The sequence below is a fragment of the Drosophila guanche genome, unplaced genomic scaffold, assembly GCF_900245975.1.
Source record: "Drosophila guanche unplaced genomic scaffold, DGUA_6, whole genome shotgun sequence".
NCBI classification, from domain to species: Eukaryota; Metazoa; Arthropoda; class Insecta; order Diptera; family Drosophilidae; genus Drosophila; species Drosophila guanche.
The window spans coordinates 846,060-858,819 of NW_022995747.1; the positions used below are offsets into that span (position 1 = coordinate 846,060).

Genomic DNA, 12,760 nt, shown 5'->3' on the forward strand with positions numbered 1-12,760 from the left:
CCATTGCAGACCGCATATCAGAGTGCACAGACGGGTGTGTGTCTGTGTGTGCGGGTGTTAACTGTTAATGTGCAGCTGGTTATTATGCTGAGGGGCCCTAAGCCAAAAATCGTGCCAATGCATTGTGAACGCCACTTTTGTGGGTTGATAACCTCTGGTCGAACGGGCCGCCACACACTCCACGCACTCCTCCTGCCTCCGCCTCCTCTCTGCGCCACGTATTTGTCGATTCAATTGACGAACTGGGTCAGCATGTGGCGGTGGCGGCATTTTCGATCTTATTGGCAGCCAGCGAGGTGCCCGCTAGCCAAAACCGTTAATAGAAATGCATTAAAATCAAAACGTTTTGGCGTTTGTTCCAATTCTGAGAGCGTTGCCGCACATTTGTCTTAAGTAATGGCGGGCGGCTGACTGCAAATCACGCCACGAATCACAATTTATCAAACAACAGAAAAACGTCACGTAATTACCGAGCCAAAGTCAACGCCAACTACAAGATACATTGACAGTCAGTCGAAAGATACCAGAGACAGAGTCACAGAGACAAAGCCCCAGCCATGTGTCTCCTCACTTCTGCGACTTCTTTCCGAATTCCCAACAGCAGCAGCCGCAGCAGCAGCTGTCTGAGTTGCTGACTCCACCAGCAGATGCGTTTGATTTGTGTGTGCGTGTTCTTCTCTCTCTTCCTTCACAGATTTCTCGCTGTATCTTGTATCTTATTTTATATTCCAATCACAAAAGGCGTTGTCGAAGCGGCGACAAAAGCAACGCCAAAAGCTGTTGCCAGTCAGCCAGTCACTCAGTCCTCTGAGTAAACACTTTTTGACATACGCGTAGGAGCCCCAAGAGAGAAAAGAGGCTAAAGAACTGATCGCTCACTCTTCACTCTCCTTTCTTGTGGTGTTGCTGCTGCTGCTCCTCCATCCGCTAATGGGAGTGCCTGGCATTAGAAAATTGCCGACCCTCTATACAGAGATTGCCATCAGCAGGCGTGTGTAAAAACCTTAATGAATCGCTGTACTTAAGCCGCCGTCTACGAATAGTTTTTGCCGGCTTGTGAATGAAGGAAGATCAAGACTGATTGTTGGCTTTTCTGAGAATTCTTAGCAGTAAGAGAGAAGCGATGTTTCTCCTATTTCTCTATTTTTGAGGCTATTTTCACTGATGCGCTTAACGGTGCCCTGCCGCAGTTCCATTTAAAAAGAGCTTAGGCTAAACCTGCTGCCAAAATCTGCCAACTAACTGGACATTTAAATTAATGTAAATTCCAAATTATGGGCAAACACACACGGGCACACACGCGTGTTTGGTAATATGCAAAATACAATAAGAAATGCTCAAAGAAATAAAATCTAAGTGAAAAATGTACAGCTTTACATATTATGAATGTACATACATACCTACATCAGATCAACGCTTACAATACGCATAACAATGAAATAAAATCGCAGTTCTTTCTTTTTTGTTGCTTTGCTGATTGATTGAGGCATGAGTAATGAAAAATTGAGCGTGCAACAGACGCAGACAGGCGGCGAGGCGGCGAGGCGGCCGGGCGAAACGGTGCATAAAGGTGGCTGAAAGAGTGGCGGGAAAGGGGCTGCGTGTGTGTTTCATGTGTCTGTGTATCTGTGTATGACTCTGATTTTATGCGCCACATTACCTTTTGATTTCGATTCATAACAAATCAGGCAGCAATTTACCTAACAGCAGCAGCAGCTGAAAATGTAATAAATGGAAAAATGGAAATGAATGCGAGGAGCGTACAAAATATATTTAATAAAATTGAATTAGTGCCGTGCCGCATTCAGTCAGCTGCAAATATGCGAGGAAATTATCGCCCAGCCCACAGATGACGATGACTGACAAAGCGCAGGGCATACGGATTCAAATAAAGGCGGCGGCAGTCTCCAAACTAAACAAAAGTTACGGGCCATATTAAAATGTCATCGTGTCAGCAATGGACTGGCCAAGGGACTAGGCCAAGAGAGCATGGACCAGCGAGGAGGGACCCGGGACAAGAGACAGCTTGGACAGCAACTAACGACGACATGATGAAGCGTAAACAAACATGTCCAACTTGCAGACAGGCGGCGGCAGCGGCAGCGGCAGCGGCAGCGGCAGCGGCAGCGCTGGGGTGCAAAGTAAAACAAAATGAAGTTTTATTTTGCATTTGTAGTGATTTCTAGCCATGACTTGTCTCTTCCCCACCTCCTCGACACACACACACACACACATACATGCTTTAGATTTTTATTTGTATTTGAAATGTTTTTGTGAAAGTGCCAGCAGCATTTGCAGCCAGCCCAGAGTCCATTTGGGTAAACGTTTTCCTCCACCCTTTGTGTTATTTGTCCGGCCAACTAGGAGCACTTTTTTGTGCATGATTTTTGCCAGTCCAGTCTCCAGCCCAAACATACCTCGAAAAGTTGCAGCACACAACAACAAAAAAAGACTCTCTTGAGGGCACACACACGTACACGCCCGAAAAACTGAAGCTGCAGTTGGAGTTAGAGTTAGAGTTGGAGCCGAAGCTGAATGACCCGAATGAAAATGCTGGCCCTGGCATATTTTTATGCCGCAAGCATGCAGGACAAATGGCTGAAATTTTTGCGCTCCTGATGAGAGTGAGAGACGCGCAGAAAGGGACCATCCGTGGCTGGCTGGCCTTGGGCAGCGGCGGCTGCAGTTAGTTTTCGACATGTGTACGTGGCCCGCCATCAGCAGCCACTGGGCATGCACTGAGTACCAGGCAAAAAAAACTCATTTCTCCTCACGGATCTGCTCTGCCTTTCCGAATCCCCTTCCCCCCCATCCTCTCGCATAGTTTGCCGCTCTGACATAGTTGCAGCCCAAAAAGTCCAGCTTCCTTGTTCGGTCTGGGTCTGGAGGGGATAGGGGGGAGAGGTTACATATATATGTGGAGAAATTGAACAAGTCGTTTGTCGGGCTGTTCTAGGAATTTATGTGTGCAGGGAGCGCGTCGTCGTTGGTCGTTGGTCGTTGGTCGTTGCTGGTCGAGTTGAAAATTAAACATTGCGTATACGCCTAGGTGCATAATAATTCATGCCTGGGAGACCAGCGCACAGGCACAGGCCCAGGCCCATTGCTCACCAGGCGACTGCAAAACGAAATTGTGTGTAAAATGTTTTAATATGAGCTCATAATATATGAGGCAAGAGGCACGTGGCAGTGGGCAGTGGGCAGTGGGCAGTGGGCAGTGGACACCGCAGCTCAATTTGTGATTTATAGACAGAGCCCGGGCCATGGGCCAACCACTCGGTTATTGAAAGAGTCTTCTGCACGGCTCGCAAGTGTTGTTCTTCTGCTGTTGCTGCTGCAGTTGGAAAACCAAAGGCCATGAAATTTTATTGTTTAGTTTGGAGGTTGCTGCTGCTGCTGCTGCTGCTGCTGCTGCTGGTCAAGGCGTGCGATTTGGGATGCTGCCGGATATCCTGTGGCCGTGCACATTGCCCCAGCAATTGAATTTACATTTTGTTGTGCCTAAAAAATACACAAAAATACAAAACAGCCCAAGCAAGCGAACAGTTTTTGCATGCAAGCTTTTTGTTGTCATTTCTCTCCCGCTCTCTTTCTGTTATTTCTGGCATTTTGTTGTAATTGAGCTGGAAGGTTGTTTGCATTGCTGAAGGACATTCCACATTCAGGCACAGCAATAATACAATTCTATGATGTTTACACGCTGCTGCCACTCGAAGCGTGGCTCCTGAATGTTTTAAAGCCACATCCTGCTCCGAAATGGAAGCAAATTCAATCAGGAACTGAGCTAATTATAATCTGCACAAATCCCTCCCCGCACACAAAACTCAAAACCCAAAGCACACAGCCACAGCTCTGATTTGGCTTTGTTTCCTGCACACCGCACATTTAGCAGTTAGTTTCGATTACCGAACTGGCCAGCTCATGTGGTTTGGCCATTTTTTGTTTGGGTTCAGGTTCGTGGTTCGTGGCAATGCTGAAAAATCAATTATGCCCTGGCCTGGCATTTAATTAAATATTGTTGCCACTTTTTGCCTGCATATTAACGCAATTATTGCAAGGGGGGAGTAGCCATGCACGGGGCTTAGGCACATTTTGATATATGCATATTCAATATTTTTTTAAGCCAATATAAAGCACAGCGAGGGGGAGCATGCCTGCTGTTGCCACTGGGTTGGGGTTTGGGTGGCAGGAGCAATGCAATTGTGAAGCGTTTTGCAAATATTTTAGCACTTTTAAATAAATACATGCCGCCAGGCAGCTCTGCACTTTGGCGCTCAATTTATGGCTGGCAAAAGTTAAAACGAAAGCGAAGCCCGACAAAAAAAACCGTGCCATTCGTCGGTGAATTGGGAATGGGAATGGGAATGACACGGCTGCCGTTCCGTGTGTGTGTTTGTGTCCACGTTGCCAAATTCAAATATTTATTTGAAATTTTTACTACGCCAAAAACCATGCCGTTCTGGTTGGTGGAGGTGGAGCTACCGTGGTAAGTAAGCTTGAGCCATAACATTTACGATCAATCTACATTAAATCTTGATTAAAGTTTCATCATAGATTATGGCAGCATAATTCATATTCTTATCAGCAAGTGTTTCAGTCTTCATTGAAAGCTTTCACATCGGACATGTATCAGTTTGCCGTCTCAGCCAACTCAAGTCTCTCTGGCTAAGCCCAAGGCCGAGCCCTTCATTAGCCTTTAGTCCAGTCTGTGTACCAGTGTACCAGTGTCCAGTCCCCAGTGTCCAAGAGCCCTTGTCCAATGTGTCATTGACATGCCACGAAAGTAAAAGCCAAAAGTCAACAGCCAATCGGACGCTGCGCGAAGGTTCCGCTCCGAGGACCAATGTGTGAATGTCCCTGTCCCTATGCAATCTGTGTGCAATATTCCACAAACTGCCGTTAATTACACAAATGCAAAAGTCTGTTGTGCGACCGAAATTGGTCGGTAATAAATAAATTCAATTGAATAATTTATTTAATTTATTTTCGGCTGCTGCTGCTGCCTGGCTGGCTGGCGCGTGACATAAAAAGCAGCAAAACAAACAAAATTTGTTTTTATTTTTTGCGCGCTGTCGCCGTGCGTGTGGCAGGTGGCACCGGCTGCGGAAGTGTGCAGCAAGCTGACATCGCGAGGTGTTAGAATTTGGTGCAGGCCCAAAAAAAAAAAATAATAATAAAGAGAGGAAATAAATTGTAGAAAAAACAGGCAAAATGTGTGTCTGTGTGTGTGGCACAGGCCAAGTGAATTTTTGTGGCACGAAAACAAATCGTTTAATTGGCTTAAGCAAAACGTAACCATTGCCCGATTATATAACCATCCGCGGCCCGCAGTCCGCAGTCCGCGGCCCAACAATGATGTTGACAGTCGCCGTTGGCGTTGGCAGCGGCAGCGGCAGCGGCAGCGACGCTTTCAGCAGCTTCAGCTTCAGGCTCAAACCTGTTTGCTGCTGCTGCTGCTGCGACGACAACTGCTTCACTTAACCGTTTTGTTTTCTTTCCTTTTTTTTTTTTAAGAGCAAACTGACGCAAGGGTACGGGTACCACCAGGCAGCAGCCAGCAGCCAGCAGCCAGCACCACAGATCAAGCCCCACACAGCAGCAGTCACCAAGTGTCATGGAGCCAGAGCAACAACGGGTTTGGCGTGTTATATTATTCACTCTGGTTCCACCTATATCTAGAGCCCACCTTCGGCATCGGCTGTGGCTTTGGGGGGGTATATAACTAATATGGAAAATCTTGGCCGGACTTAGTCGCTTGCCTCAGTTTGCCTGAACATGAAATCTTTCACTCTACTGCTGATTGTCGCTGCCATCGCCGTGTCCCAGGTCAGTGCTCATTGGCGTTGCCCGCGACACCCACCTAACCTTCTCTTACTTCCTGCAGACATCGGCCAAGTTCCAGCTGCGCACGCACGACGATGCGGTTAGGGCCTTTGAGGATTGCCGTGAGGACAATCACGTGCCGGACGACATCTACGAGAAGTTCCTGAACTACGAGTTCCCCGCACATCGTCGCACCAGCTGCTTCGTCAAGTGTTGGGTGGAGAAGATGGGTCTGTTCACGGCGTCTAAGGGCTTCGATGAGAAGGCCATGATCAAGCAGTTCACGGTGAAGACGCCCAAGGATCTGGACACGGTGCAGCATGGCCTGGAGAAGTGCATCGATCACAACGAGGCAGAGTCCGATGTGTGCACCTTTGCGAACCGCGTCTTCTCCTGCTGGCTGCCCATCAATCGCCATGTGGTGCGCAAGGTCTACGCCTGAGAGAGAGAGAGTTATAATCCCCCCCCTCATGTGATTTTTTAGTTGAGTTTCTTTTTGGTTTTAAATACATTCTGTACGGAACTGACCTAGCTTCATGTTCTGTGCATTCACACACTGTAGTGTTTGTTCTGTCATTCATTGAGACTTAATCGCGCGGCTGATAACCTTCCCTCCACCTCCACTGGTGCAGCAGCAGCAGCTGATCGATTGGGTTCTCCGCTGATAGCCGGGAGTTCTCGCAGTCGCAGTCAGTTTACATTGTGCATTCTCCCCAGCCAGATGATCGCCTTGTGGATTGTTCCTACGTGCGTGCTGCTCGCCAGCAGCTTGGTACTTAGCCCCAGCCTAGCCAAGACTTTCCCCCACTTATTCCCACTTTCCTCAGGCCCTAGCAGACCTTGCAGCTGAAGCCAAATTGCTGGAGAGTTGTCTGCGGAAAGTCAGCAGCCCGGAGCGCATTGCCAGCGATCTGCAGCAGCTGGAACGCTATCCGGAGTGGACACGCGAGGAGGTGCCCTGCCTGATGCGTTGTCTGGCCAGCGAGAAGGGCTGGTTCGACATCGGCAAGAACCGTTGGCAGGGTAAGCGACTGACCGATGACCTGGGCGCCGATGTCTACAATTACTGCAGGTTCGAGCTGATGCGCAAGTCGCGGGATGGCTGCAGCTTCGCGTACCGCGGACTGCGCTGCCTCAAGCAGGCGGAGCTGCACGCCGGCACCAGCCTCAGCACGCTGCTGCACTGCTCCCGCTCGCTGAATGCCACCAATGTGGAGCTGCTGCAGTACAATAAACTGAAGGAAAAGGAGCCCATTCCATGCCTGTTTCAGTGCTTCGCGGATGCCAAGGGCTTCTACGATGCGACGGGCAACTGGCGGCTGCTCAACTGGCAGCAGGCCTTTGGCCCCAGTCAGACGCAGGAGCCAGTGGACTTTAGCGAGTGTCGCCGCAGCGATAAGCAGCGGCAGGAAGCGGCCAGCAAGTGCGCCTGGATGTACGAGGAGTACAAGTGCTGGGAGCGACTCAATGGGAACGGGGGAGACTTCGGGGAGGAGAGCAAAGAGACACAGTTATAAAGTCACTTGTATTGGCACACAAAGCAAATGCATTTTGTTTCTAAACAGCCATGACGTAGCACGTGAACTGCTGGTAGATGGTGGAGCATTGGTTCCTGCCACGGCGCTGGTGGCACGCGGCCACTTGAGCTCCTTGGGCGGGCACGGCCAAGTGTCGCCGCATTGTGGGCAGCTGCCAGCGGCGGGTGCGCTCGTCGAACAGATGCAACTTGGAGATGAAGCAGCGGGTGAAGCAGGGTATGGGCTCGTTGACGGGGAAGTCGGGATAGGCCTGGAAGCGACTCCACTCGTCGCGATGCACCAGCTGCAGGCAGTCCTTCATGGCCGTCTTGGTGGACTCCGAGATGTTGGGCATGCTCTCGATTTGCATGAATGGATGACCCTCCAGCTGCGTGCGAGTGTTTCGATGGGATCAGTGTTCTATCAGTAAATGGGTTCACTGGACCCCGCGCTTATCGCTTATCGCTTATCGCCTCTACTCACATTGGTGATGCAGTGAAAGCCCGCGTAGGCATGCTCACAGCTGCTCTCGCTGCGACCCGCGCTCAGCTCTAATCTCTGGCGACAGGCATTGTAGACGGGGCGGCCAAAGAGCTGCACCACGCCGCCCTCGTCGAAGCCCGTGCGATTGTCGTAGAAGTCGAACATCTCGCTGAGGTAGCACTGCGTGAAGCAGGGTATTTCCTCATAGCCATCCGACCACTCCTTGAAGCGCTCCAGCCGCTCAGCCGTCTCGGGTGTGAGCCCGCCATAGTTCTTGATGCACTTTTCAATGGTCTCCGTTTCGTGGTTGAGCAACGCTTGGCTCTCAAGCTGCAAGCGGAAGTAAATGTAATGCTGGAATGTTCTTTTTGAGCTGCTGACTTACCACTCCTAGACACAGGCCGAGTGCCAGCAGACACCACATTTGCAGCAACATTTTCTTGGCTTTCCTTCACGTTCCGCGACCGCTGGAATACTGAACCACTGGCAAAAATCCCACCCAACACATTAAGATCTCGCATGGTTCTAGTCGCTAGTTGCTCCGATCATTGATAACCCAGTTTTTTGGCTAGCTCAAGTTCAATCCAACAGCTTCCGAGTGGTGCTGCTGCTGATAACGAGCCTGCCGCACTATCAACTATTGAAGCTTGGCGCTTGGTTCAAGTTTAGGTCTCGCTTGCGCAAAAGAATCTCAAAGCGATTGTCGCACACCTAGTGGTTGGCACTTACGCAACTCCAAGCCGATGTCCAGTTGCATTGAAGCAGTGCCAAGCTAAAGCAGTGCCCAGCTAAAGCAGTGCCACGCAAAGCAGTGCTGGCTGTTGCTTTTGAGTGTTTGCTAATTGATTTTTGGGTTTTTATTTTGGCATTTTGCCCGTCCACTTGTCAGGCTTTTAATAATGGTAGTTGTTGTGGTTGCTGTAAAGGAGCGACATCGTCTCGTCTCGTCTCGTCCCACTTTACGCATTTCTGAGCAACCGGATTCGCGGCGCACCATCGAGCGTGAGCAAAACGTGTTTAACATGTCGCAGTTTTGCTTCTGCTCATCATCAGCAGCAGCAGCAGCAGCAGCAGGCCCAAAGATATCTTCACCGCAATTGCACGTTTAGTTCAGAAAAATAACTTCAAAGTGGTTCTGCCAGATTGGCGCAACAATCTCCAGCAACTATTTGCCACTTCCACGAATCGACAGATTCGACTGGCCACGTTTCCCCTTCCCCACTTCCCACTTCCCACTCTGAACAAAGATTCCACAATTTCTTCGCAGTGACCTTGGCTCGTTTTCTTGCGTGTTTGGCCGGTACAAATTATAAATCCAGTTTTCGATTTCCTCCTCTCTTCTTTCACTCAGTCGGGGACGGAACGGAACGGAACGGGACGGCTCTGAACTGGGACTGTTGTCAATTTGTACAAATTTTCGTTATATAGTTAATTGTTTTTTCCTCCTCAGTGTTTGTTGTTGTTGCCAAACGGCTTTCGTGTCGCCACGCAGTGGTCGTCGGCGGTGGGGCAACGTTGTTGATGACAACGATGACGACACAGCATCCACACACAGTCCGGTCCGGTCTGGTGGGCTCGGGTCCGGACTGGTCTGGTCTGGAGATGCTGCACTGCCTGCACTGCTTGACGGCACTGCCTGACCTTTGGCAATTTAAAATGCAACAACCCGGGGCCTGCAGCAACAGCCTGGCTGGGTTGTTTGTGCCTTTTAAAATCCGATTTCAAAACGATCATCCCCGGGCAGCATTTAGCATTTTCATTGGGGCTTAACATAGATTTGAATACACTTTGTTGGCTGCGTCTCTGAGTCGCTCTCTTCCCCTTTTGTGACTGAATTTATGGATAGGAGTTGGACATTTTTCAACGTTTCTTTTGTGTGTATAAGTTTCAAGGTTATAACCCAGTTTTTGCCAGGGTGCGTTCGTTTTTTTTTTGTTTTTGGCACAACAGTGTTTTATGGTGGGAAAGAAACTGGAACTAAAATCGAATTCGAATTCGATTCGATGGGATTGGTGCGTGTTCAATACATTAATGAAACTGCAAGCAAGTCTTTTGATAAACGCGAAAAAGCGACTCAAAAGATACTAAAAGATGCTCCGATAACAATGGACAATGGACGCTGTCCTTGACTCAGTTGACCGTTGGCCGTTGCCCGTTGGCCGTTGGCAGGACAGGACACGGCAGCTGGTTTTAATGACATTTACAAATTGGTTGTGGCATCTGTCGCTCTTGCGGCTCTGCTGGCCACTCCAAATATAATTAAAATCCCATCAAACTTATCTTGTGCAATTTTTGGCACATTTCGCATGCAAATCAAAAATCCACTTAACGGGCTAGCAGCTGCGTGGGGGGGGGGAGGAGTGTACGGACCATCTTCAAATGTTTATAATTAAAAATACATCTACGCAGCATGTGGATTTAATGTGTGTGTGTCCATTGTACTTAAGACAATGCCTAGCCGAAAATCGAAAGTCAGCCCCAAGCCAAGAGGCAGTGTGGGTGGTGGTTGGGCGGGAAAACTGGCTGCCTGCCTGCCTGCCTGCCATTCAGCTATATTGTTAAAGTCAACAACCTGTGCGTGTTTGTTGCCTTCAAATTTGGTGCAAAATATATCCATCCAACTCATTAGCTTGGCAGCTTCGTTAGTTGCGAATTAATTATGCAGATGTATTCATTGTATTGCGATTTCAAGTGTGGTAAAATGCAGCCTGGGCATGGCCTAATGGAGGTGTGGACCACGCTCACACACAACCACAACACACAACACACAACGATGATGACTATGATGACTATGATGATTATGATTATGATGATAACGTTGGGCTGGGGCGTTGGCTGTGCTCAATTTTCGGGCACACCAAAGTGCCTGCCCAAGTGCCTGCCTTTCTGTTTGTGTTTGTTGATGATTTTCCAACTTTCGATCTTTACAAATTAATCCGAAAATCGCTTAAGCTTCCTGCCTCGAGTGAAGCGTTAACTAAGTAAGCACTTTTCAGACCACATTTTGATGTGTATTTTGAAAGTAAATTTCTCTGATCATTGACCTCGGACACTGTTGCGGTTGCGTGTAATCGGGGCCTGCCACTTTGTTGGAGGGATTACGTAAATCCGAAATTAGTTACTAAATGAGAAAACTGTGAACTGTGAAATGAGAAATGAGCAAATAGTATTGTTCAATCTGTCGCTGCATAAAACGCTCAGCTGCTGCAGTGCCAGGTGCAGTCACCGTTTAGGGAGCCCCACAAGAAGGGCTTTAAATATTTATTTGGTAATTCATTTTACTAATAATTGTCAAAAAAGGTATGGGGAAAGTTTATACAATTTTAGTTCGTTTGAAAATAAACATTTTGCACAATTTTAAGCTCCCATTTGAGGGTCAACGCTTAAGCTTCAACGGATCGTTAAACAAACAAAAATAACATTTGGTTTCCTCAATATTTGCTTAGCGAAATAATGTGGCTACCATCCGGCAGCTGGATTTATCAGCTGGAAATCAGATAAGCTGCTCTGAAGCTTAATGAGACTTTGATAAATCTGCTCTCAGGCAGCGCCAATGGAGCTGCCTCTAGCTGCTGCTATTTCTCACTCTAGAACAAATCCTGATACACTTTGTGTAGGTCACGCCAGTGAAAGACCTTGCTGATAGTCGCATAACTAAAGCATTTGCATTTAGCCTTAGTTTATGTTATACATTTAGAGGCAAACGCAATCGCTGCCTGCACCTTCACGTATGACACTTGGCCTTCCCATGCCACCCACACATGTGGGTCAGGCGGCTAATGCACATGGCTGGAATGCTCATAATTAATTGTAAAACCGTTCTAACGGCAGTTGTGCGTCACAAACGAAAGATTCCAGTCACGAACCGAAGTCAGCGACAACTTACCGTTTGCCGAAATGGCGAGTGCAGTTTCGGGCCAAGAACTTGTTGCCTCGCCAAATGCGACAGACTAAAGCTGATCGCTGTGAATGGGAGAAACACAATAAATGGCATGCACTTACCACGTGTGGTGGCAGACACGGAGGTGTGGCAGGGGGAATGCAGAGCGTTGGACCAGGCCAAACCACTTTTCTTCCGCGTTGCACATGGCGATGGCGATGGCGGCGCCGCTTATGTCGGCCGCACCCACCCACAAATGGGTCTACAAAAATCAACAATTAACACCCGTTCACAATCTCCGGCGTTTTCTCTGATGCAATTTTTGCATTTTTCAAATGCTTTCAAAATATTTTTAATTTAATGCCGCTGGCTGCTGGCTGCTGGCTGCTGTGTGGCTTTGGCGTCTTCGTCGCTTTGGTCAGCGCTCAAATTATCGGGCTAAGAATTTGTGTTCTCTGATTTTTGGCATAATTTGGCATTCAATTTGATTGCAACGCCTCGTCGGCTGACTGGCAGGCTGTGGCCGCTGCTGCACTCCCTGAAAATGCCAGAGAGCCAAAAATGTAAACGAATCCATAACAAGCCGCACACGGCTGACAGCTGCACGGCACGAAAAACACGTTTCCACAGCCAGAGGAAACCAACCCTAAAAGAATACCAATCCGGGCATTTTGGCTACTGAAACAAAAGCAAAAAGCAACAACTAATGTGAGCAACTGTGGCTGAGGCTCTCCTCTCTCCCCAATCTGTAGCCGCAAAATGGAACGACGCCGAACGGCAGTGGGGCGGGCCAGCGGGGGCTATTGAAAGCGAAAGCATAACTGACAAGGTGGCTTAGTTGGTAGTTTGTATCTGCAGTTTGTATCTGTAGTTGTGGCTGCTGTTGCTTTTGCACTTCTAAAACTGGTTGGGCTGTCTGGACGACATGTAGGCAGTGGCTGGCAGGCGGGCAGGCGGGCAGGCCAAGTCTTCTAGCCTCCACTTCAATAACAAAACGCAACTCGACTGGACTGCAATCTGAACTCAAGTCAGCTGTAATTGTTCTGCGGCTCTGCGA

General features: G+C 48.6%; 1 protein-coding gene and 1 pseudogene across 1 annotated transcript; one reads left to right on the top strand and one right to left on the bottom strand.

Annotated features, from left to right (window-relative positions):
• Positions 1-5,760: 5,760 nt before the first annotated feature.
• LOC117582840 lies at positions 5,761-7,363 on the top strand (annotated as a pseudogene).
• Positions 7,335-8,542, bottom strand: LOC117582838. The gene is made up of 3 exons (XM_034270895.1): positions 8,209-8,542; positions 7,824-8,153; positions 7,335-7,728 (listed from the first exon to the last, which is right to left on the bottom strand). The coding sequence occupies exons 1-3, from the start codon at positions 8,257-8,259 to the stop codon at positions 7,381-7,383; spliced, it is 729 nt and encodes a 242-aa protein (XP_034126786.1). The 5' UTR covers positions 8,260-8,542; the 3' UTR covers positions 7,335-7,380.
• Between the last annotated feature and the right edge of the window lie 4,218 nt (positions 8,543-12,760).